Source organism: Scyliorhinus torazame, chromosome 6, assembly GCF_047496885.1.
Source record: "Scyliorhinus torazame isolate Kashiwa2021f chromosome 6, sScyTor2.1, whole genome shotgun sequence".
NCBI lineage: Eukaryota > Metazoa > Chordata > Chondrichthyes > Carcharhiniformes > Scyliorhinidae > Scyliorhinus > Scyliorhinus torazame.
The window spans coordinates 159,764,058-159,788,430 of NC_092712.1; the positions used below are offsets into that span (position 1 = coordinate 159,764,058).

Genomic DNA, 24,373 nt, shown 5'->3' on the forward strand with positions numbered 1-24,373 from the left:
ATATTCTCCCATTTCTGCAAAACAGTCATATCAAGGGGTTCGGCAACAGTTTTTAGTGTTGCTTTTATGGCCAAGCTACTGTTATTAAACACATTACGCATGTAAGCTTATTGAAAACTTTTTAGTTCAGCAAGGAGTAAGATACTTCTGAAATCAAAGAATCTATCTTAATGTGGAACTTGAAGCTTGCATACTTGCAGTGTGCCTGTCTTTACTCCGATTTCCAAATGAAATGCTGATAGGACGATATTAAGGTGAGAGATGGTGCGTAGGGAACATCAACACTAGCATAAACCAGTTGGGCCAAATGGCCTGTTTCTCTGTTGCAAACATGTACTTCTACAAGGGACATAGAAAACGGCAAAATAATTTCTGGAATTTAGACCTCAAGTTTTTAAGAATTAATTAATGTGATGTAGCATTGTTGGCTAGGCCAGCATTTATTACCCATCCCTCACAGCCCTTGGGAAGATGGTGGTGAGCTGCCTTCTTGAACCACTGCAGTCCATGTGGTGTACGAACATCCGGAGTGCTGTTAGGGAGTTCCAAGATTTTGGCCCAGAAACAGTGAAAGAACAGCAATATATTTCCAAGTCAGGATGCGGAGTAAGTTGGAGGTGAACATTCAGCTGGTGGTGTTGCCATGTTTCTGCTGCCATTGTCCTTCTAGATGGTAGCAGTGTGAGTTTGAAAAGTACTACCTAAAGAGCCTCGTTGAGTCCCTGCACTGCATCATGTAGATGATACACACACACTGCTGCGACTGTCTCTCGGTGGTGTAGGGAGTGAATATTTGTGGAAGGGTTGCCAATCAAGAGGGCTGCTTTGTCGCAGATGGTGTTGAGCTTCTTGAGTGTTATTAGAGCTGCACTCATCCAGGCAAGTGGAGAATATTCCATCATACACCTGACTTATGCCTTGTATATGGTGTACAGGCTTTGGGGAATCAGGAAGTGAGTGACTCTGCAGACTTCCTCTACTGACCTCCTCTTGTAAACGCAGTATGTATATGGCTGTGGCTGGTTTAGTTCGGTTGGCTGGACAGCTTGTTTGTGATGCAGAGCAAGGCTAACAGCACCAATTCAATTCCCGTACCAGCTAGGATTATTCATGAAGGCCTCACCTTCACAACCTTGCCACTCGCCTGTGCGGATCCTCAGGGTAAATCACTACCAATCAACTGCCCCCGCAAGGGGAATTTAGCCTACGGTCATCTGGGACTATGGTGACTTTACTTTTACTTTATAGCAGGTCCAGTTCAATTTTTGGTCAACCTTCAGGATGACTCAGTAATGCTAATGCCATTGAATGACAAGAGGCGTGTTATGGGCCAGGATTTAGAGAACCCCAAAGTGTATCATGGAGTTCACCTGACGCACAACTTTTAATAGATTGTGGTATGGGGAGCACATGCCCCACTCTACAGGTGTGGTACAGCAGAAATGGAAATGTATTTTTTAAAGCAAAACAATGTTTATTCTATGAACGCAAGTTAACCTTTTTAAAACATACAGTGAACATCTTAACAACCATTAATTCAAATACAACCCCCAAAGAATACAACACTAAGTAATCCTTTAAGCTTTCCTTTTAACATCCATAAGACTTAAAACACCTTTTACCAGAAGCACATCAGGTTAAAGTCACTACTGTTATTAGTTTTAAATCACCAGGATCGATATACAGTCTTTAGATTACAGAGTGACTCTAATACACCTTCTGGCTGTGGCTGCAGCTATCCATCTCTGAAAACAAAACTAAAACACACCCTGCAGCAAACAGCCTGAAACGAAAGTAAAAAGCTGACAGACAGCCCAGCTCCACCCACTCTCTGACATCACTGATAAACACCCATTTCTTAAAGGTACTCTCACTAGATACTTATATACACACCCATTTATAAACATCCATTTCTCAAAGGTACTCTGACATGACACCTCCCCCAAGAAAAAAAAGTAAACCATCAACTTCAAGATGGTTTCATTTTTCACCTTTTCACTATCATTTAAGAAATGCACACACGCAAACAGGTTTAATAATAGTCCATTGTTGTTTCGTTTTTCTTCCTCCAACTGAAATCCTTCTCGATTGACAGTCTCTTTGAACAAGAAGGTCGCTGCACGATCCGTCCATTTCTCTATGCCTCGGCATTTCTCTTAAAAGTCATTTCTTTAGTTCAATCTGATCACAGAGTCCCTTGTAATTCTCCAAAACAGGAGCATTGGTTATCACAGCTTTCAGGCAGTCAAATGCATGTTGAAACTCCACTGTCCACTGAAATTTTCGCCGTTTCTTCAGCAAGTCCACCAGTGGAGCAATCACGCTCCAAAACGTTTGCACAAATGTTCGATCAAATCCACTCATTTCCCTTCATCTTGAGGGTATCGGAAACTCCTCAAGGAAAGTGACTTGGGCTTTTCCAAATTCACTTTTGGCACGGTTTATCACCAAACCTGCCTCCTGAAGTCGATCGAATATCTCCATCAGATGTTCAAATGTTCTTTCCATGTCTGGCTGAAAATTACCAGTTTGTCGATGTATACCGCACAATTGGGTAATCCTGAAACAACTTTGTTAGTTAACCGTTGAAATGTGGCTGGGGCGTTTTTCATGCCAAATGGCATAACTTTGAATTGGTATATACCATCTGGAGTCACAAAAGTTGCAATCTCCTTCCCCCTTTCGGATAAGGGTACCTGCCAGTAACCTTTAAGTAAATTCAGTTTGGAAATAAAAGCTGATTGTCCCACTTTCTCAATGCAATCCTCCAAACATGGGATAGAATAAGAGTCCGTTCATCTAACTGCATTAACAATTCTATAGTGCACACACAGCCGTTGGGTACCGTCTGGTTAAGGTACCATCACTATGAGTGAGTTCCATTGCCTGCAACCCACTTCAATTATGCCATTTTTAAGCATACTCTCAATCTCTTTGTTAACCAGTGCCAATTTTAAAGGGTTAAGTCTATACGGATGTTATTTGATTGGAACAGCATTTCCCACATCTACGTCATGTATAGCCATTTTAGTACTTCCCAATTTATCTCTACAAACTTGCCCATGTGATATCAATAACTCTTTCAGGTCAGTCCGTTTTAGCACAATACCTTGCTTTTAAATGTTCACCTCCACCGGTAAAAACACTAAAACTTTATCTCCATTGGCAAAACTACGAACTTTGGATTTCTTGTCCGCTACCCGTTTCATCACATTTTGTGCAACTTTTGAATGTTGTCCAGCCAATTCACCTGCTCTATTTAATCGTTCCCTAAAATTGGACACGTAATCCAATAATGCTAGTTCTGATTTCTCACTCACCAATTTTTCCTTAATCAATTTAAGTGGTCCTCTTACCTCATGACCAAAAATGAGTTCAAAAGGACTGAATTTGGTTGACTCATTAGGTGCATCCCTAATTGCAAACAGTACGAATGGAATTCCTTTATCCCAATCCTCTGGATAATCTTAACAATAAGCCCTCAGCATTGTCTTTAATGTCTGATGCCACCTTTCTAACGCTCCCTGTGATTCTGGATGGTATGCAGTTGATTTAAATTGTTTTCTTCCTCAGCTAGCCATAACTTCTTTAAATAACCTTGAGGTAAAATTTGATCCTTGATCAGATTGTATTTCTTTGGGTAGTCCATATCTAGTAAAGAATGTAAGTAACTCCTCCACAATCCTTTTAGCTGTAATATTACGTCCTGGAATGGCCTCTGGAAACCTAGTAGACACATCTATTATAGTCAAAAGATATTGATTCCCACTTTTCATTTTAGGAAGCAGACCTACGCAATCAATTAGGACCCTTGTAAATGCTGGAATGGGTATTAAGGGCACTGGATTTATCACTGCTTGAGGTTTCCCTATCACTTGACATGTGTGACATGATTGACAAAATTTAACTACATCTTTATGTAGTCCAGGCCAATAAAATATTTCTGGATTTTAGCTTGAGTTTTCCTTATTCCCAAATGACCTCCCACTGGTACCCCATGTGCAACTCGCAACACCTCCTTTCTGTACCCTACCGGCCATGCTACTTGATGAACTTCTGCCCACTTTTCATCCGCCTGCATATGTAAAGGTCTCCATTTTCTCATCAAGACATTACTTTTACGGTAATAACACTCTGGTATACACTCAGATTCCTCTTCCGTGTATGGTTTCTGATACATCCGTTTTATTTCTATATCTTTTTGTTGTAATTCCGCCAATTTTCCTCAACTAAAAATATCCACCTCATCCTCCACCTGTTCGTTCTTTTTCAACCATCTGATCAAAAATCGTTTCTGACAATTGCACTTCAACGTCATCTTCACTCTTTGATTTCTCCTCTTGTTTTAACCTGTGACTTTGCGACCTTGTCACTACACAATCCGGAGAAATCCCAGGATATTCGTCCTGCAACACTTCAGTTGACTGATTTTCCACTGGCTTATCAACCACAGTAGGCATCACTCCCACCTGCGATCCAGCTATATCATTACCCAAGATAAACTGTATTCCTGGACAAGATAGTTTCTCTATTACTCCTACTACCACTTCACCACTCTTCACTTGACTTTCCAATCTACCTTATATAATGGAACACTACCCCTCTCACCCTGAATTCCACATATTACCACCTTTTCTGGCAACATTCTTCCCAAACTGCATAACTCCTCATCGCTTACCATTAAAGATTGACTAGCTCCCGTATCTCTTAAAATTGTGACTTCTTTACCTGCTCCTCCTGATACACATGAGTAAACTTTACCCACACAAGTAAATTCTTTAAAGATATCTGCCCCCTTCTTATCAATCACCTCTTGATCAGGCTGTACACTCTTTTGCACCTCCTTCGGTTCACTTAGGATTTCCTTTACCACTTTAACAAACCCCACTGTCTTATCCTGTTTTACCAGATCAGCCTTCCCAGTGCTTTTCTTCAACCACCAACACGGTGACTTTACATGGCCTAGTTTATTACAGTGAAAACATTTGAAACTTTTAATTTCTTTTCCACCCTCCTGGATTTCTTTTTTAATCTGAGGTACACTCTCCTTATTATCTCTCATCAGATCACCTTTACCTTTACCACTTGAGTATTTCTCATGTCCCCAGTTTCTATCCCTCACAGACTGAAACTGATGTCGGAAACCAAGCTTTGATTTATGAACTAATTCATAATCATCTGCCATTTCTGTTGCTAATCTCACAGTTTTAACCCTCTGCTCTTCCACATGAGTTCTCACTGCATCAGGAATTGAATTTTTAAACTCCTCCAAAAGTATAATTTCTCTCAGAGCTTCATACGTTTGGTCTGTTTTCAAAGCCCTTATCCACCTATCAAAATTACTCTGATCCTTTCAAACTCCATGCATGTTTGACCAGGTTCTTTCCTTACTTTTCTAAACCTTTGTCTGTAGGCTTCAGGCACTAGTTCATATGCACGCAAGATGGATTTTTTCACCTCCTCATACGTCCCAGATACCTCCTCCGTTGGTGATGCAAACACTTCACTATCCCTACCTACCAGCTTTGTTTGAATCAGTAATACCCACATGGCCTGTGGCCATTTCATTTGTTTAGCCACCTTCTCAAATGAAATGAAAAAGGCTTCTACCTCCTTCTCGTCAACCCTTGGCAATGCTTGGACATACTTAAATAGATTCCCACCAAGCCATCGACTTTGACGCTCTTTCTCAGTATCCTCATCACCATCATCCAACTGTACGTTTCCCTTTACATCTGCCAATTTTAACTGACTTGTCATGTTTCATGGCCATTTTCTGAAGTTCAAACTCTCTCTCTTTATCTTTTTCCCTGATCTGTATCTCTCTTTCTCTTTCTTTTTGTTCTGCGACTATTCTTTCTGTTTTCCTTTCTTCGCTCTCTTTTTCCTGTCTCTCTCTTTCTCTTTCTTTTTCCTCCTCTCTTTCGTACTCAAGCTGTTTTAATTCTTTCTCATGTTCCATTTGTTTAATTTGTAACTGAATGTTTGCCATTTCCAATGAGTCAAACTGTATCTCAGGCAACTTTAAATGCTTAGCCACTGCCATAATTACCTCATCTTTTCACATTTTGTCAGGTATTGTTAACTGCAATGTTTTTGCCAAATCTAACAGTCTGCTTTTAGTCTCTGTCCGTAAGGTACTGCGTGTGACTGTCTCCACCCCCAAAACCTTCTGAGCCTCTGAAAGAGCCATTGTCCACAACACACTCCCCACTTAAGCTAAAATACCACACGTGAAAAGCAACCACAATATGCTCACCCCTCACTGTCTTTAGGTTCACCAAGCCAATCCAATAGATAAACTTTTATCCCCCTCGAGCCCCCAATTGTTATGGGTCAGGAGTTAGAGAATCCCAAAGTGTATCATGGAGTTCACCTGACCCACAACTTTTAATAGATTGTGGTATGGGGAGCACACGGCCCACTCTACAGGTACGGTACAGCAGAAATGGACCAGTATTTTTAAAAACAAAACAATATTTATTCTATGAACTCAAGTTAACCTTTTTAAAACAAACAGTGAATATCTTAGCAACCATTAATTCAAATACACCCCCAAAGAATACAACACTAAGTAATCTGTATGCTGTCCTTTTAACACCCAGAAGACTTAACAAACCTCTATACAGAAGCACATCAGAGTTTACATTCAATACTGAAAACATTTATAATTCTGAATTCACCAAATGATTAAGAGATACTCCTTCATGGCAGAGAGCTCAACAATACAGCTGCTTTGGCTGACTTCAGCTGCAACACACTGAAAAACGAAACCAAAAAGAGAGACACACCCAAGCTTTACTCAAAGCGAAACTAAAAAGCAGAACCAGAGCTCAGCTCCACCCACACACTGACATCACTGCAGTAACATGAGCAGCTAGCCATTTCTTAAAGCGACATTCTCATGACAGTGCACATAGGCACTAAAGATATACGTAAAAAAACGGGATGAGGTCCTACAAGCTGAATTCAGGGAGTTTGGAGTTAAACTAAAATGTAGGACCTCAAAAGTAGTAATATCAGGATTGCTACCAGTGCCACGAGGTAGTCGGAGTAGCAATGTCAGGATAGATAGGATGAATGTGTGGCTTGAGAGATGGTGCAAGTGGGAGGGATTCAAATTCCTGGGGCATTGGAACCGGTTCTGGGGGAGGTGGGACCAGTACAAACCGTACGGTCTGTACCTGGGCAGGACTGGAACCGATGTACCAGGGGGGTGTTTGCTAGTGCTGTTGGGGAGTGTTTAAACTAATGTGGCAGGGGGATGGGAACCAATGCAGGAAGTCAGAGTGAAGAAAAACGGGGCCAGAAACAAAAAGCAGTGAGGGGGAAAGTGTAAGGCAGAGAAGCCATAGTCAAAAATCAAAAAGGGCCACAGTACTGGGTACAGTGACTGAGGAGAGTGTGAAAAGGGAGGTCACCAATGCAGGATTGAGGGTGTTGTACCTAAATGCACGCAGTATACGGAACAAGGTAAATGAGCTTGTTGCGCACATTGAAATTGGCCGGTAAGATGTTGTGGGCAACAGAGACGTGGCTGCAAGGGGATCAGGGCTGGGGTCTAAATATCCAAGGATATATGTCCTATCGAAAGGACAGGCAGGTGGGCAATGGGGGCGGGGATGCATTGTTAGTAAGGAATGAAGTTAAATTGATAGCAAGGAGCGATATAGGATCAAAAGGCATAGAATCTCTGTGGGTAGAGTTGAGGAATCGCAAAGGTAAAAAGACCCTGATGGGAGTTATGTACAGGCTCCCTCGCAGTAGTCAGGATGTGAGGTAGAAATTCAATCAGGAGATAGAAAAGGCATGTAAAAAAGGCAATATTACAATAATCATGGGGACTTCAATATGCAGATGGACTGGGAAAATCAGGTTGGTAGTGGATCCAAGAAATGGAATTTGTGGAATTTCTAAGAGATGTTTTTTTGGAGCAGCTTGTGATAGAGCCTACTAGGGAACAGGCAATTCTGGATTTGGTGATGTGTAATGAGGCAGACGTAATTAATGAACTTAAGGTGAAGGAACCCTTAGGGAGCAGTGACCACAATATGATAGAATTTACTCTGCAGTTTGAGAGGGAGAAGCTGCAATCAGATGTAACGGTATTACAATTAAATAAGGGTAACTACAAAGACATGAGGGAGGAGTTGGCCAGAGTTGATTGGAAAAGGAGCCTAGCAGGGAAGACCGTGGAACAGCAATGGTAGGAGTTTTGGGGGGCTATCAGGGAGGCACAACAGAAATTCATCCCAAGGAGGGGGAAACATGCTAAAGGGAGGACAAGGCATCCACGGCTAAAGAAAAGCATACAAAGTGGCGAGGAATAGTGGGAAACCAGAGGATTGGGAAGCGTTTAAAAGTGAACAGAGGGCAACTAAAAAAGCAATAAGGGGGGGGGAAGTTGAAGTATGAGTGCAAGCTAGCTAATAACATAAAAGAAGATAGGAAGAGATTTTTTCAATAAAAAAAGGTAAGAGAGGCAAAAAGAGACATTGGACCACTAGAACATGTGGCTGGAGAAGTAATAATAGGAAACAAAGAAATGGCAGACAAACTGAATAGTTACTTTGCTTCAGTCTTCACGGTGGAAGACACCAGTGGGATGCTAGAGCTCCAGGAGAACCAGGGGGCAGAGGTGAGTGCAGTGACCATTACTAGGGAGAAGGTTCTGGGGAAACTGAAAGGTCTGAAGGTGGATACGTCACCTGGACCGGATGGACTACACCCCAGGGTTCTAAAAGAGATAGCTGAGGAAATTGTGGAGGCATTGGTAATGATCTTTCAGGAATCACTGGAGGCAGGAAGGGTCCCAGAGGACTGGAAGGTGGTGAATGTAACACCTGTTTAAGAAGGGAGGGAGGCAGAAGATGGGAAATTATAGGCCGGTTAGCCTGACTTCGGTCATTGGTAAGATTTTAGAGTCTGTTATTAAAGATGAGGTCGCAAAGCACTTGGAAGTGCATGGTAAAATAGGACTGAGTCAGCATGGCTTTGTCAAAGGGAGGTCGTGTCTGGCAAATTTGTTAAGAGTTCTTTGCGGAGGTAACAAGCAAGTTAGACAAAGGAGAACCAGTGGACATGATTTATTTAGATTTCCAGAAGGCCTTTGACAAGGTGCCGCACAGGAGACTCTTAAATAAGTTAAGAGCTCATGGTGTTCAGAGTAAGATCCTGGCATGGATAAGAGGATTGGCTGGCTGGCAGAAGGCACAGAGTGGGGATAAAGGGGTCTTTTTCAGGATGGCAGCTGGTGACTAGTGGTGTGCCTCAGGGGTCTGTGCTAAGACCACAACTTTTTACAATATACATTAATGATCTGGAAGATGGTACTGAATGCACTGTTGCTAAGTTTGCAGATGATACAAAGATCTGTAGAGGGACAGGTAGTATTGAGGAAGCAAGGGGGCTGCAGAAGGCCTTGGACAAGCTAGGAGAGTGGGCAATGAAGTGGCAAATGAAATACAATGTGGAAAAGTGTGAGGTTATGCATTTTGGAAGGAGGAATTTAGGCATAGACTATTTTCTAAATGGGGAAATGCTTCAGAAAGCAGAAGCACAAAGGGACTTGGGAGTCCTTGTTCACGGTTCTCTTAAGGTTAATGTGCAGGTTCAGTCGGCAGTTTAGAAGGCAAATGCAATGTTAGCATTCACGTCAAGAGGGCTGTATAAGACTCTGGTCAGACCCCATTTGGAGTATTGTGAGCAGTATTGGGCCCCATATCTAAGGAAGGATGTGCTGGCCTTGGGAAGGGCCCAGAAGAGGTTCACAAGAATGATCCCTGGAATGAAAAACTTGTCGTATGTGGAACATTTGAGGACTCTGGGTCTGTACTCGTTGGAGTTTAGAAGGATGAGAGGGCATCTTATTGAAACTTATAAGATACTGCGAGGCCTGGATAGAGTGGACGTGGAGTGATGTTTCCACTTGTAGGAAAAACCAGAACCAGAGGACACCATCTCAGACTAAAGGGACAATCCTTTAAAACAGAGATGAGGAGGAATTTCTTGAGCCAGATGGTGGTGAATCTGTGGAACTCTTTGCCGCAGAAGGTGGTGGAGGCCAAATCACTGAGTGTCTTTAAGACAGATATAGATAGGTTCTTGATCAATAAGGGGATCAAGTGTTCTGGGGCAAAGGCAGGAGAATGGGGATTAGAAAATATCAGCCATGATTGAATGGCGGAGCAGACTCGATGGACCAAGTGGCCTAATTCTGCTCCTATGTCTTATGGTCTTATAATTGGGCAATGTTCAGCACTCCTGTTGCTGAAACAGTCCACATTCAAATGCAGCAAGACCTGGACAATATCAGTAACATCAGCTGGGATTGTAACACATTGATGAAGCAGGATCCTGGGACTGAGATGGTTGACCTCCAACAACATAAACTATCTTCCTGTGTTCTTGGTACGACTCCAACTAGTAGAGAGTGTTCCTCGGATAAGGGTAACCCTACCTTGGTTCTCGAAGGGAGAAGGGGTGAGAGCCTAAGCACAGGAAAAGGGAAAGAAACAGTCAAGGGCCCTGGTAAACAGAGTGGGAGGGAAACTTGTGAATTGAGGAAATAGGCAGACATATCAATCGCAGCACACGATACAGAAACTTGTATTTTACCTTCAGCAAGTTTATTCTTCAAACCACTCAGTCGAATAACAACCCAACACCAACTATTCCAACTATGTCCAATTATACTCTTTTGAAGGTTGAGACACCTGTTTTTAACAATGCAATTGGCTTAATAATGTAGATGCCAAAGGATTCACTTGCTGCTGCTCGAGAATGTGTTTTCTCTGAGCTCCTGCTGCTTCTGGCTGTAATTTGCTTCTGGACCTGGTGTATTATTCTGTACGCTGGCTGCCTTTTCCAGACTTTTGAAGCCTGGACTACGGAAAGGGAGAACAGTGTTACGACGTGTTGGGTGGAGGGGAAGAGGAGCCTGTTGCTGCTGCCAGTTGCTTGCAGGGGAGAGAGAGTTGAGAGTTGCCTGCCTGCAGTTGCCACGCCTGGGACTTGTCCTTGTTACTGGCTGCCTTTCTGCTTATTGGCTGGGAGTGGAGCACAGGACTGATTTTGGTTGGCCTGCTGCCGAGCTGAAAGTGGAGGACTCGCTTTTGCAGTTTTGGACTGGATGGTGGCCGGAGACGGGAACTGTGAGAGCAGCAGGGCGGTGGCCCAAATGACTATCGGTACTCCTTGTACTGATGTTGGATTTGTATTATTGTTGGGGGATTGTGTGGTTGTTGTTGTGTTATGCATGTGTTTGTTGCACGTAGCGCCTGGGTGCTCGCCAGTTGCGGCCCTCCTGCTTTTGTGCACTGTGGGTTTAAGGGTCCCCCCTGTGCTAGTGAGGGGGAGGGGTGCTCTCTCTCTCCTTAACCGTGCGCTGCCTGTGCTTTTCGGGTGAATTGTGCTGCTTGCGGGCGCATCTTCACTGAGTGGGGCTGATGCTGGAGCCGGGGAGAGGAAGCGTACGTTGGCTTGAGTGCTGACAGCTTTCCCTTGTACTTAATTGTTTGTTGGGTGTCTTGTGATTGCTCTGTATTTTGTCTTTTTTTTTAGTAAAGGGAATTCTCTCTCTCTTCCACCATGCCCCGTATCGATGTGTCCTTTTCCGGTCATCTGCGCTAATTGTTTGGGTGCCTTTCCACCAGTGTGAGGCTACCTTTGGGGAAGAGGGGGGGAGGGGAGAAGAGAGAGGTGGCCGTATGCCGGCTTTACAGTTGGTGGTTTGTTTAAAGGAACTGTAACTGTGCCTCCTCTTGGGAGAGGAGGGGAGTGTTCTCTCTCTCATGCCGTGCCCTGCATTTTTCCAGTGGTCTGTGCTGCTCATTTGGGCGCCTTTCCGCCGATGTGAGGCTACTGTTGGGATCAGGGAGTGTTGGCTTGACAGCTGGTGTTTTGTTTTTTGGTGTCTTGTAAATGATTTTAGCAAATTACTGATTTTCGTGACTGTTTTTAGCATGTTGCTGATTTTTTTGTATTCTTGAGTTGTCAATAAAGTTAAAATATTTGCAATTGCTGGCACATTGATACTGGTAAGGCAGTTTCTCTTTAAAGGACTGTCCCTTTAATTTAGTTTACTCTTTATGTTAATCAAAATTGTTGGAAGATTGTAACAACAAATGCAACAAAGCTGGAGCAACTGGGAGAATGGTATGGAGTCCTTACAGGAAAAGGGGTGTGAGAGAGTATCATCGAGGAAGCTTTAAACTTATTGTGAATATTTGTTGATAGCCTATCCCCAGAAACGGAGATAGTAAAGTTGAATAAGAGAAGGAAAGGGTGAGAAGTGGACCTTGTGGAGCTGGGAGAAGAGTGAAACGAAATACAAAGTTGATTACATTTTCGGAGCAAGAGCAGGAAACAGCACTGATACAGTCATCAATGTGCCATAAAAAGAGATGATGGGGTCCAAGTAGGACTGTAATAAAGAACGTTCTACAAACCCCACAAAAAGATAGGCACGCCCATGCAGGTAGGTACCCATAGCAATGTGAGGGAAATAGTAGAGTTTAAGAAGTTGTTGTTCGATATGAGAATGAAGAACGATGGTGATGGATGGGAACGGATTGCGCTTCCTTTCAAGGAAAACCAGGAAATCCTCAGACTTTGTGGGACTGGAGGTGTAGAGAGATTTAACGTCCATAATGAAGACGAGAGTTTTTGGAATAATAAACTGTCGGTATGATTGGGAGCCTCAGAAGAATCACAGATGTAGGTGGGAGCTAGGAAGAAATCAGTGCAATAGGGTAGGATCAGGCAGAAATTGTAAATCTATCAGGTCAATCTGTTTGCACATCTTGGGAAGGAAGCAGAAGTTCTTGGTTAGGTTCCATGAGGTTGGAGGGGAAACCAGTATAGGAGATAACTGACCAGGTGACTTAAGTTTCAACAGTGGTGAGATCATGGTTCAGTGGGATGTAGAAGCAGGTGTTGGAGAATTTGGATGTCATTTAATGTATTCAGCCCTCTTGGACCTTCATTTCACATCAGGGTTTGCTCAATTAAAGAGGTAACAAGTAATCAATTAAAACAGTTTTTAGAGAGATTTACCATGAGGTGCAAGGTGCTGCAGTAGTTTGGCAACTTTGGGTCTGGTCCCAGAGTGCAGAAAAATAGAGCTTGGGTGATACAGCAGATGTCAACAGCATTGATGAACCTGCAGGACATGGTTGTTGATGTGTCATTTGTATATATGCCAAACAGAATCGGGGTTGGTACTGAGCCCTATGTAAGGGTCTTTCCTGTTTTTTCCTGTATTATTCCCTTACTTTCCCTTCCATTTATTTTTGATCAATTTATGGACATGTGTCCTGGAGGCACCTATGTATTTTAATTCAAGTAGCCTGCAACTTTACTTCAAACAGGAAGATCCAGAAGATGTTACTGTTTTAGGCTGACATCGGTGATGATCCGGATTTATTGATGTGGCTGGTGGTCAATAAATTGGCCTAAAAGACAGTGCTCTGCCTGGTAACAGGCGGTGGTTGGTTCTGTTCCCACTGAAATGGTTCAGAGGCCTAAAAGGCTTTCAGTTCCACTTCTGACAGCTAAGGGAGAAATGCTCTTTTTCTCCCATTCTGTTTACTCAAGAAATAACCAGTGAATTCTCACGAAAAGATCGCTGTGGGGGGACCAACTCTTTCTCTCTGCAGAAAAGGCTGCTGCAAATAGAGACCAGAGTTCGATAATGCTATCTGCAGAACAGGCTGGTGTGAAGCCAGGGGCCTCTCCTGAAAAAGCTGTAAGATATTGCTAACTGAAAGGAAGATCATTGCGGACTGTAAATCAGAGACTTTAAACCACACTCATACGGAGAAGAAAGCGCACTAAAGAACTCTTCGTCTAAAGCAAGGACTCTTATGTTTCGACTGTAACCCTTATTATTTTACCCCTTTCCACCCATGTCTGTCTGTCTTGTGTGTGTGGATGGAGTGTGGGGTAGTTAAAGATGGAGTCAGGTGTCAACATTTCATTAGCAGCTGTATTTACTGCATATTTCATATTTGTTCTTGTTATAAATAAACAGCAATTGTGTTTAAACTTACAAATCTGGTGACTGTAAATATTGCACAGCCAAGGGATAACAATTTCAGGTATTTTAATAAGAATTATTGGTTAATTCACTTGTGTTGTGACTTCGGGAAGAGTGGGGCTGGAATTGGCCGCACACTTGCCCAGGTGTCGTAACGCCTGTGATAGTCCATTGGTCTGTCACCTCCATGCGTTTCACACTTGCCCAAGACAAACTCAGAATCGTTTGTTATGAAGGAGCTGTCAACAACTGACCTGACTCAGGCTGAAGCACTCTGGACAACTTTAAGAGTAGGCAGATGGGCCACACTGTATCACAGTTGTGTGGTCCAGTAGCACTATGCCTGACTTCAGGATGTTTTGGAAGCCCTTTGCAATGCCAGGTAGGGGACAACAGATCAGCATACGAGCCTCACCACTGTCAGTACTCAGGAACCCTGGTGAAGTTAACAATCCTATCCAGCAGACTGAATCCTAAGTAAAAATTAAAGGATTCAAAAAAAGCTCCCTTGCAGAGTCCCAGGATCACAACCCAACATGCCATCAACATCACTTGCAAACAAGAGACCCATATTGCAGCTATATAAAATGTTACTTAACTTGAGAATAATGCTTTTCCATAGCATTTTCCTGAAATTTCTTAAAAACCCCCGGACGAAATCCCTGGTCGTGCACTCAAGAGCCTGCGCGGACCAGCTGGCAAAGGTGTCCGCGGACATCTTTAACCTGTCCCTACTCCACTCCGAGGTCCCCACCTGCTTCAAGAAGACCACCATCATACCGGTGCCAAAGAAGAACCAGGCAACGTGCCTCAATGACCGTTCGGTGACCCTGACTTCAGTCGTAATGAAGTACTTTGAGAGGTTGATCATGAAGCGCATCACCTCCATAATCCCAGAACACCTTGGTCCACTGCAATTCGCATACCGTCGCTACCGGTCCACAGCAGACGCCATTTCCCTGGCCCTACAATCATCCCAAGAGCATCTCGACAACAAGGACTCCTACATCAGACTCCTATTTATTGACTACAGCTCCGCTTTCAACACCATAATCCCAGCCAAGATCATATCAAAGCTCCAAAACCTAGGACTTAGCTCCTCACTCTGCAACTGGATCCTCGACTTTCTGACCAACAGACCACAATCAGTAAGAATGACCAACACCTCCTCCACAATAGTCCTCAATACCGGGGCCCCGCAAGGCTGCGTACTTAGCCCCCTACTATACTCCCTGTACACACACGTCTGCATAGCAAAATTTGGTTCCAACTCCATCTACAAGTTTGCTGACGATACGACCATAGTGGGCCAGATCTCGAATAACGAGGAGTCAGAATACAGGAGGGAGATAGAGAACCAAGTGGAGTGGTGCAGCGACAACAATCTCTCCCTCAATGCCAGCAAAACTAAAGAGCTGGTCATTAACTTCAGGAAGCAAAGTACTGTACACACCCCTGTCAGCATCAACGGGGCTGAGGTGGAGATGGTTAGCAGTTTCAAATTTCTAGGGGTGCACATCTCCAAAAACCTGTCCTGGTCCACCCACGTCGACGCTACCACCAAGAAAGCACAACAGCGCCTATACGTCCTCAGGAAACTAAGGAAATTCGGCATGTCCACATTAACCCTTACCAACTTTTACAGATGCACCATAGAAAGCATCCTATCTGGCTCCATCACAGCCTGGTATGGCAACTGCTCTGCCCAGGACCGCAAGAAACTTCAGAGAGTTGTGAACATCGCCCAGTCCATCACACAAATCTGCCTCCTATCCATTGACTCCATCTACACATGCTGGGGAAAGCGGGCAGCATAATCAAAGACTCCTCCCACCCGGCTTACTCACTCTTCCAACTTCTTCCATCGGGCAGGAGATACAGAAGTCTGAGAACACGCATGAACAGACTCAAAAACAGCTTCTTCCCCGCTGTTACCAGACTTCTAAACGACACTCTTATGGACTGACCTCATTAACACTAGACCCCTATATGCTTCATCCGATGACAGTGCTTATGTAGTTACATTGTATACCTTGTGTTGCCCTATTATGCATTTTCTTTTATTCCCTTTTCTTCCCATGTACTTAATGATCTGTTGAGCTGCTCGCAGAAAAATACTTTTCACTGTACCTCGGTACACGTGACAATAAACAAATCCAATCCAAATCATATTCTTTGCCCAAAAAGACCAACCAATGAGTTAACCCAATTGGAGGTCTGATTCCAAAATGATGGCCCTGGTAATATTAAGGGTATCAAGTTATGAACTTTGCAATGTCAAAACTGCATGTTATGGATTTTTGATTTAATTTCTTCACAAAAGCTTACTTTGCCTCTTTAAAAAAAAACACCGTCCATCAGTACTTACCACAATTATCTCTGTGAGCCCACTGCACACAGTTAACTCTTCCTTTGTGTCCATTCAGAGTTTCAATCACTTTTATTTTCTGTTGAACCAAAGACATTTAAAATAGCAAAAAAAGTTGTTGATTGGTCAGTTCAAAGTAGTAAAACATTATTGAAATTGCTCAGAGTGAGCTATTCCAAACTTGGCCATACATCAGGTACAGACCAACTGAAAACAAAGGCACTCCCATGGATCAGAGAGGGAAACTAGAAGGCAGTTGAGCTTCCTTCTGTGCTGTCACAATTCTGTGATTTTAAAGTAAACAAATTGCTGGAAATATACAAAGATTCATCAACATCATTAGCACTTTCTTTTTCCATTTCAAGCTTTATACATGTATCGAATCTAAATACATTAGAAGATCTGTATTGATGATATGGTGAGACAGAGAATAGTAAGGGGTTATCAAATCATGGAAATCACAGGTTACTGACTCTTGTGAACTGTGTAAGTCAAATCCCTGTTATAACTAACACAAAAGCACAAGCCTTCCAGTGCTGGAATTCTGAAATAAAAACAGAAATTCTCAGTGGGTCAGGCAGCATATGTGGAGAGACAAACACAGAGTTAATGTTTAAGGTCAATTAAGTGTGCCAAATTCTTACAGGGCTCAACAGGATAGATGCAGCAAGTATATTTCCCCTGGTTGGGAGGGTCCAGGAGCAGGAGACACAATCTCAGAATAAGCGTTAGGCCATTTAGGACCAAGATGAGAAGGAACATCTTTGGTCAGAGGATTGGATTGGATTTGTTTATTGTCACGTGTACCAAGGTACAGTGAAAAGTGTTTTTCTGCGAGCAGCTCAACAGATCATTAAGTACATGGGAAGAAAAGAAAATACATAATGGGGCAACACAACATATACAATGTAACTACATAAGCACTGGCATCGGATGGGAGGCAGGTTCGTGTGATGGACTGGGCGGTGTTCACGACTCTCTGAAGTTTGTTGTGGTCCTGGGCCGAGCAGTTGCCATACGAGGCTGTGATGCAGCCCGATAGGATGCTGTCTTAAGTCTGTGATAAGTCTTTGAAATTCTCTCCCCAGGCAGCTGTGGAGGCTCAGCCATCAAGGGTGGGATTCTCCACTGGCTAACGGCGAAATCGCAAAACGTGATTGGGGGAGAATAAGTTCCGACGCTAAAATCGCAGCAGGCGCTGATTTGACGCCAAATCGCTATTCTCCATCACCTCGACAGCAGCGTCAATGTGGTCCAGAACACACTTACGGTGGACATCGTTTGCATATCATTAGCGGTCGGCCAGTGGAGAATTCCACCCTTGATGGCCGAGCCTCCACAACTGCTTGGGGAGAGAATTTCAAAGAATTCTAACAGATGTAGTTCCTTCTCATCTTGATCCTAAATGGCCTAACTCTCATTTTGAGGTATTTTCCGGGGCCTCCGCGATTCTCCGTCTCCGATGGGCCGTGTTTCCGATGGCACGGTTCACTTGGGCTTTTAAAAATCGTGAAACCGGCGTTGTGGCTGCTGAGGGAGAGGGGATATGGAAAGTGTCCAACATCGCCATAGTTTGCTGACAGTTGTGGAGCTGGACAGGGGGCTTCTGCCAAGGCCAGGGGGAGCAGCAGGCAGGTGGCCAGGAGGTGTGTTGTGGGGTCGGGGTGGACGGACACGGAACACGATTGCCGTGCTGGAAGGCAGCCATGCATCTGCATACGCCGCTAACAGCCCACTGTGAACTTAGGGTCACAGGTCATACAGGTGTCCCCCTAGGCCACCATGCTACGTGCCCTCTGGCACCAGCCAACCCATCAGCTGTATGGATGCGCTCCAACACAACCAGTGCCATCTTGTTGACTGAGATGTGTGTGTGTGGGGGGGGGGGGGGGGAGGGTTGTAATGTGTATATGCGGCTGCAGCTTGTCAGCCTCCTGAGTGTCAATCACAGACTCGGCGAATCCCAAGCCGTTTTTCATTGGAATTGATTGTGTTCCATGTGGCACCGGTGCTAGCCCCTCCAAGTTGCTGGATCATTCCAGGTTCGGTGCCAGTCTTGCTGTCGTGAAAGTGCACAAATTCTGCGTCAGCACTCAGAAACGGAGAATCCCACTCCAAGTATTTTCAAAGCAGAGATCAATATATTTCTAGATATCACTGACATCAAGGGATACAGGGATAGTGCACCAAGATGGCGCTAAGGTACAAGATCAGTCATAATCTATTTAAATGACAGAGCAGTGTTTTGGGGATCCTTAAGAGGGAGGGGGAGCAGCCCCAAGTCGTGGTCCACATAGGTACCAACGACATAGGAGGGAAAAGGGATAGGGATGTAAGGCAGGAATTCAGGGAGCTAGGGTGGAAACTTAGATCTAGGACAAACAAGAGTTATTATCTCTGGGTTGTTACCCGTGCCACATGATAGTGAGACGAGGAATAGGGAGAGAGAGGAGTTGAACACGTGGCTACAGGGATGGTGCAGGAGGGAGGGTTTCAGATTTCTGGATAATTGGGGCTCATTCTGGGGTCGGTGGGATCTCTACAAACGGGATGGTCTACACCTGGACCAGAGGGGTACCAATTTTCCTGGGGGGGAAATTTGCTAATGCTCTTCGGGAGGGTTTAAACTAGTTCAGCAGGGGCTTGGGAACTTGAATTGTAGCTCCAGTATACAGGAGGTTGAGTAGTGAGGTCATGAGTAAGGTTTCAAAGTTGCAGGAGTGTACCGGCAGGCAGGAAGGTGGTTTAAAGTGTGTCTTCTTCAATGCCAGGAGCATCCGGAATAAGGTGGGTGAACTTGCGACATGGGTTGGTACCTGGGACTTCGATATTGTGGCCATTTCGGAGACAAGGATAGAGCAGGGACAGGAATGGTTGTTGCAGGTGCCGGGGTTTAGGTATTTCAGTAAGCTCAGGGAAGGTGGTAAAAGAGGGGGAAGGGTGCATTATTAGTCAAGGACAGTATTACGGTGGCAGAAAGGACGTTTGATGAAGACTCGTCTACTGAGGTAGTATGGGCTAAGGTTAGAAACAGGAAAGGAGAGGTCACCCTGTTAGGGGTTTTCTATAGGCCTCCAAAATGTACCAGAGATGTAGAGGAAAGGATTGCAAAGATGATTCTGAATAGGAGCGAAAGCAACAGGATAGTTGTTATGGGGGACTTTAACTTTCAAAATATTGACTGGAAACGCTATAGTTCGAGTACTTTAGATGGGTATGTTTTTGTCCAATGTGTGCAGGAGGGTTTCCTGACACAGTATGTAGATAGGCCAACGAGAGGCGAGGCCATATTGGATTTGGTACTGGGTAATGAACCAGGACAGGTGTTAAATTTGGAGCACTTTGGTGATAGTGACCACAATTCGATTAAGTTTACTTTAGTGATGGAAAGGGATAGGTATATACCGCAGGGCAAGAGTTATATCTGGGGGAAAGGCAATTATGATGCGATGAGGCAAGACTTAGGATGCATCGGATGGAGAGGAAAACTGCAGGGGATGGGCACAATGGAAATGTGGAGCTTGTTCAAGGAACCAGCTACTGCGTGTCCTTGATAAGTATGTACCTGTCAGGCAGGGAGGAAGTGGTCGAGCAAGGGAACCGTGGTTTACTAAAGCAGTCGAAACACTTGTAAAGAGGAAGAAGGGGGCTTATGTAAAGATGAGACATAAAGGTTCAGTTAGGGCGCTCGAGAGTTACAGGTTATCTAGGAAGGACCTAAAGAGAGAGCTAAGAGGAGCCAGGAGGGGACGTGAGAAGTCTTTGGCAGGTAGGATCAAGGATAACCCTAAAGCTTTCTATAAATATGTCAGGAATAAACGAATGACTAGGGTAAGAGTAGGGCCAGTCAAGGACGGTAGTGGGAAGTTGTGCTTGGAGTCCGAGGAGATAGGAGAGGTGCTAAATGAATATTTTTTGTCAGTATTCACACAGGAAAAAGACAATGTTGTCGAGGAGAATACTGAGATTCAGGCTACTAGACTAGAAGGGCTTAAGGTTCAAAAGGAGGAGGTGTTAGCAATTCTGGAAAGTGTGAAAATAGATAAGTCCCCTGGGCCGGATGGGATTTATCCTAGGATTCTCTGGGAAGCTAGGGAGGAGATTGCTGAGCCTTTGGCTTTGATCTTTAAGTCATCTTTGTCTACAGCAACAGTGCCAGAAGACGGGAGGATAGCAAATGTTGTCCCCTTGTTCAAGAAGGAGAGTAGAGACAACCCCGGTAACTATAGACCAGTGAGCCTTACTTCTGTTGTGAGCAAAGTTTTGGAAAGGTTTATAAGAGACAGGATGTATAATCATCTGGAAAGGAATAATTTGATTAGAGATAGTCAACACGGATTCGTGACGGGTAGGTCGTGCCTCACAAACCTTATTGAGTTCTTTGAGAAGGTGACCAAACAGGTGGATGAGGGTAAAGCAGTTGATGTGGTGTATATGGATTTCAGTAAAGCGTTTGAGAAGGTTCCCCACGGTAGGCTACTGCAGAAAATACGAAGGCATGGGATTCAGGGTGATTTAGCAGTTTGGATCAGAAATTGGCTAGCTGGAAGAAGGCAAAGGGTGGTGGTTGATGGGAAATGTTCAGACTGGATTCCAGTTACTAGTGGTGTACCACCAGGATCTGTTTTGGGACCACTGCTGTTTGTCATTTTTATAAATGACCTGGAGGACGGTGTAGAAGGATGGGTGAGTAAATTTGCAGATGACACTAAAGTCGGTGGAGTTGTGGACAGTGCGGAAGGATGTTACAAGTTACAGAGGGAAATAGATAAGCTGCAGCGCTGGGCTGAGAGGTGGCAAATGGAGTTTAATGCAGAAAAGTGTGAGGTGATTCATTTTGGAAGGAATAACAGGAAGACAGAGTACTGGGCTAATGGTAAGATTCTTGGTAGTGTGGATGAGCAGAGAGATCTCGGAGTCCATGTACATAGATCCCTGAAAGTTGCCACCCAGGTTGAGAGGGTTGTTAAGAAGGTGTAAGGTGTGTAAGCTTTTATTGGTCGAGGGATTGAGTTTCGGAGCCATGAGGTCATGTTGCAGCTGTACAGAACTCTGGTGCGGCCGCATTTAGAGTATTGCGTGTAATTCTGGTCGACGCATTATAGGAAGGATGTGGAAGCATTGGAAAGGGTGCAGAGGAGATTTACCAGAATGATGCCTGGTATGGAGGGAAGATCTTATGAGGAAAGGCTGAGGGACTTGAGGCTGTTTTCGTTAGAGAGAAGAAGGTTAAGAGGTGACTTGATTGAGGCATACAAGATGATCAGAGGATTAGATAGTGTGGACAGTGAGAGCCTTTTTCCTCGGATGGTGGTGTCTAGCATGAGGGGACATAGCTTTAAATTGAGGGGAGATAGATATAGGACAGATGTCAGAGGTAGGTTCTTTACTCAGAGAGTAGTAAGGGCGTGGAATGCCCTGCCTGCAACAGTAGTGGACTCGCCAACACGAAGGGCATTCAAATAGTCATTGGATAGACATATGGACGATAAGGGAATAGTGTCGATGGGCTTTAGAGTGGTTTCACAGGTCAGCGCAACATCGAGGGCCGAAGGGCCTGTACTGCGCTGTAATGTTCTATGTTCTATGCTGGGTGGAATGGCCAACTCCTATATTCTTAGGTCAATGACCTTTCATTATAGCAGAATTGTTCTGATGAAAGATTTTTTAATTTAAACATGAATTCTGTTTCTCACTCCACAGATGCTACCCAAATATTTACATCATTTTTCTTTCTTCGCATTTTACGTTTCCAACAGGGATCGGTTAACTCAGTTGGCTAAATGGCTAGCATGCAAGAAAACAATGTCAACATGAGTTTGAGTTGGACGAGCCTCCTCACCCTACCCCCAAGAGTCATAGAGGTTTATAGCATGAAAACAGGCCCTTCGGCCCAACTTATCCATACCACTAAGCTTGTCCAATTGCCAACATTTTGCCCATATCCCTCTATACTCATTTTTCCCATATCACTATCTAAATGCTATTTAGAAGACAAAATTGTACCTGGCTCTACCACTGCCTCTGGCAGCTCATTCCAGCCACTTGCCACCCCGTGTGAAAATATTGCCCCTTTGGACCCTTTTGTATCTCTTCCCCTCCTCACCTTGGGTGGCACAGTAGCACAGTGGTAAGCACTATTGCTTCACAGCACCAGGGTCCCAGGTTTAATTCCCAGCTTGGGTCAATGTCTGTGCGGAGTCTGCACTTTCTCCCCGTGTCTGCATGGGTTTCCCCGGGTGCTCCGGTTTCTTCCAACATATCCCGAAAGACGTGCTGTTCGGTGAATTGGACATTCTGAATTCTCCCTCTGTGTACCCGAACTGGCGCCGCAGTGTGGCGACTAGGGAATTTTCACAGTAACTTCATAGCAGTGTTAGTGTAAGCTTTCTTGTGACAATAATAAAGATTATTATTACTTAAGCCTATGCCCTCTAGTTTTAGACACCCCTACCTTTGGAAAAAGATGTTGACTATCTACCTTATCTATACCCCTCATTATTTTATAGACCCCTATAAGATCACTTCTAAGCCTCCTACGCTCCAGGGAAAAAAGTCCCAGTCTACCCAGTCTCTCCTTTTAACTAAAATGATCAAGTCCTGGTAGAGTTGAAGGAATGACAAATAACAAAAAAAAGCATCAGCAAGACAATAAGACACAGATAGGGCAGCACGGTAGCACACGTGGCTAGCACTGTGGCTTTGCAGCACTAGGGTCCCAGGTTCGATTCCCCGCTGGGTCACTGTCTGTGCGGAGTCTGTACGTTCTCCCAGTGTCTGAGTGGGTTTCCTCCCACAATCCAAAGACCTACAAGTTATGTGCATTGGCTATGCTAAATTGCCCTTAGTGTCCAAAAAAAAAGGTTAGATGGGGTTATTGGGTTATGGGAATAGGGTGGAAGGGTTTAAGTGAGTTGGTGCAGACTTGATGGGCCGAATGGCCTCCTCCTGCACTGTATGTTCTATGTATCTACATACCAATATTGACAACATTCCGATACTGACTTGATGGCAGGAGTAGAGTAATGGGGGCAGGTATATGTACCGTCAGGAATTTGTCCCAATCTGCAGCCAGTCAAATGTAGCGAGCAGAGTGTTGCAAAATATGTATGCATAAAGAGCACACCCATCACATTTTAAACGTCAAACTTGCGTTGGAAAGAAAGGGAATTGTTTTGTTGTCATTATTTTATTCTGGGTATTCCAATGGAGTTGTTTCTAGTCCTCGGCAATTGGTCCATTGAGACCACGCCCTATATTGGTCAGATTGACAACAGCCGCCTCCCCGCCCGGGCTGAGCCGCACACTCAGCATCTCTGACACTGAAACAGACGCAATTTGAACCTTTACCTCCGGATCGTAAATCACAACCGAGCGGCAGCTCCCGAACGCCACGCGCCCTCCTCTGCCCCAGGACAGCGTGTGCGGAGTCCGGTTCGCACAACGCGCAACGTGAGCCGTCTCCACGGGCGCCGCCATCTTCATTCCCACCGTCACCTCTGACCCCCAGCGCGGGGCCTGGCCGAAGAACGCGCGCGTGCTGACGTAATACGTTCGTGTACCGTGAAAAGTGGAAGCTGCTGCTTGGAGATGTGACGGATTCCGCCAGCACGTGGCAGTTCTGAACTGCGCACAGTGTGGGGGTACAGAACACTCCTATTCACAACCAGGGTGCACCATGGTGACAGCGCAACTGCACACAGTGTGGGGGTACAGAACACTGCTATTCACAACCAGGGTGCACCATGGTGACAGCGCAACTGCGCACAGTGTGGGGGTACAGAACACTCCTATTCACAACCAGGGTGCACCATGGTGACAGCGCAACTGCGCACAGTGTGGGGGTACAGAACACTGCTATTCACAACCAGGGTGCACCATGGTGACAGAACACTGCCATTTACAACCAGGGTGCACCATGGTGACAGAGCAACTGCACACAGTGTGGGGGTACAAAACACTCCTAT

At 44.6% G+C, this 24,373-nt stretch overlaps 1 protein-coding gene across 1 annotated transcript in view; it reads right to left on the minus strand.

Annotated features, from left to right (window-relative positions):
* elp2 (elongator acetyltransferase complex subunit 2) overlaps positions 1 to 23,912 on the minus strand; it is a 205,489-nt gene extending 181,577 nt beyond the window's left edge. The window contains exons 1-2 of the mRNA XM_072509008.1: positions 23,757 to 23,912; positions 16,407 to 16,485 (exon numbers count right to left, since the gene is read on the minus strand). Of these exons, the coding sequence (XP_072365109.1) occupies positions 16,407 to 16,485; positions 23,757 to 23,891 (214 nt within the window). The 5' untranslated portion in view covers positions 23,892 to 23,912. The remainder of the gene's footprint in view (positions 1 to 16,406; positions 16,486 to 23,756) is intronic.
* Between the last annotated feature and the right edge of the window lie 461 nt (positions 23,913 to 24,373).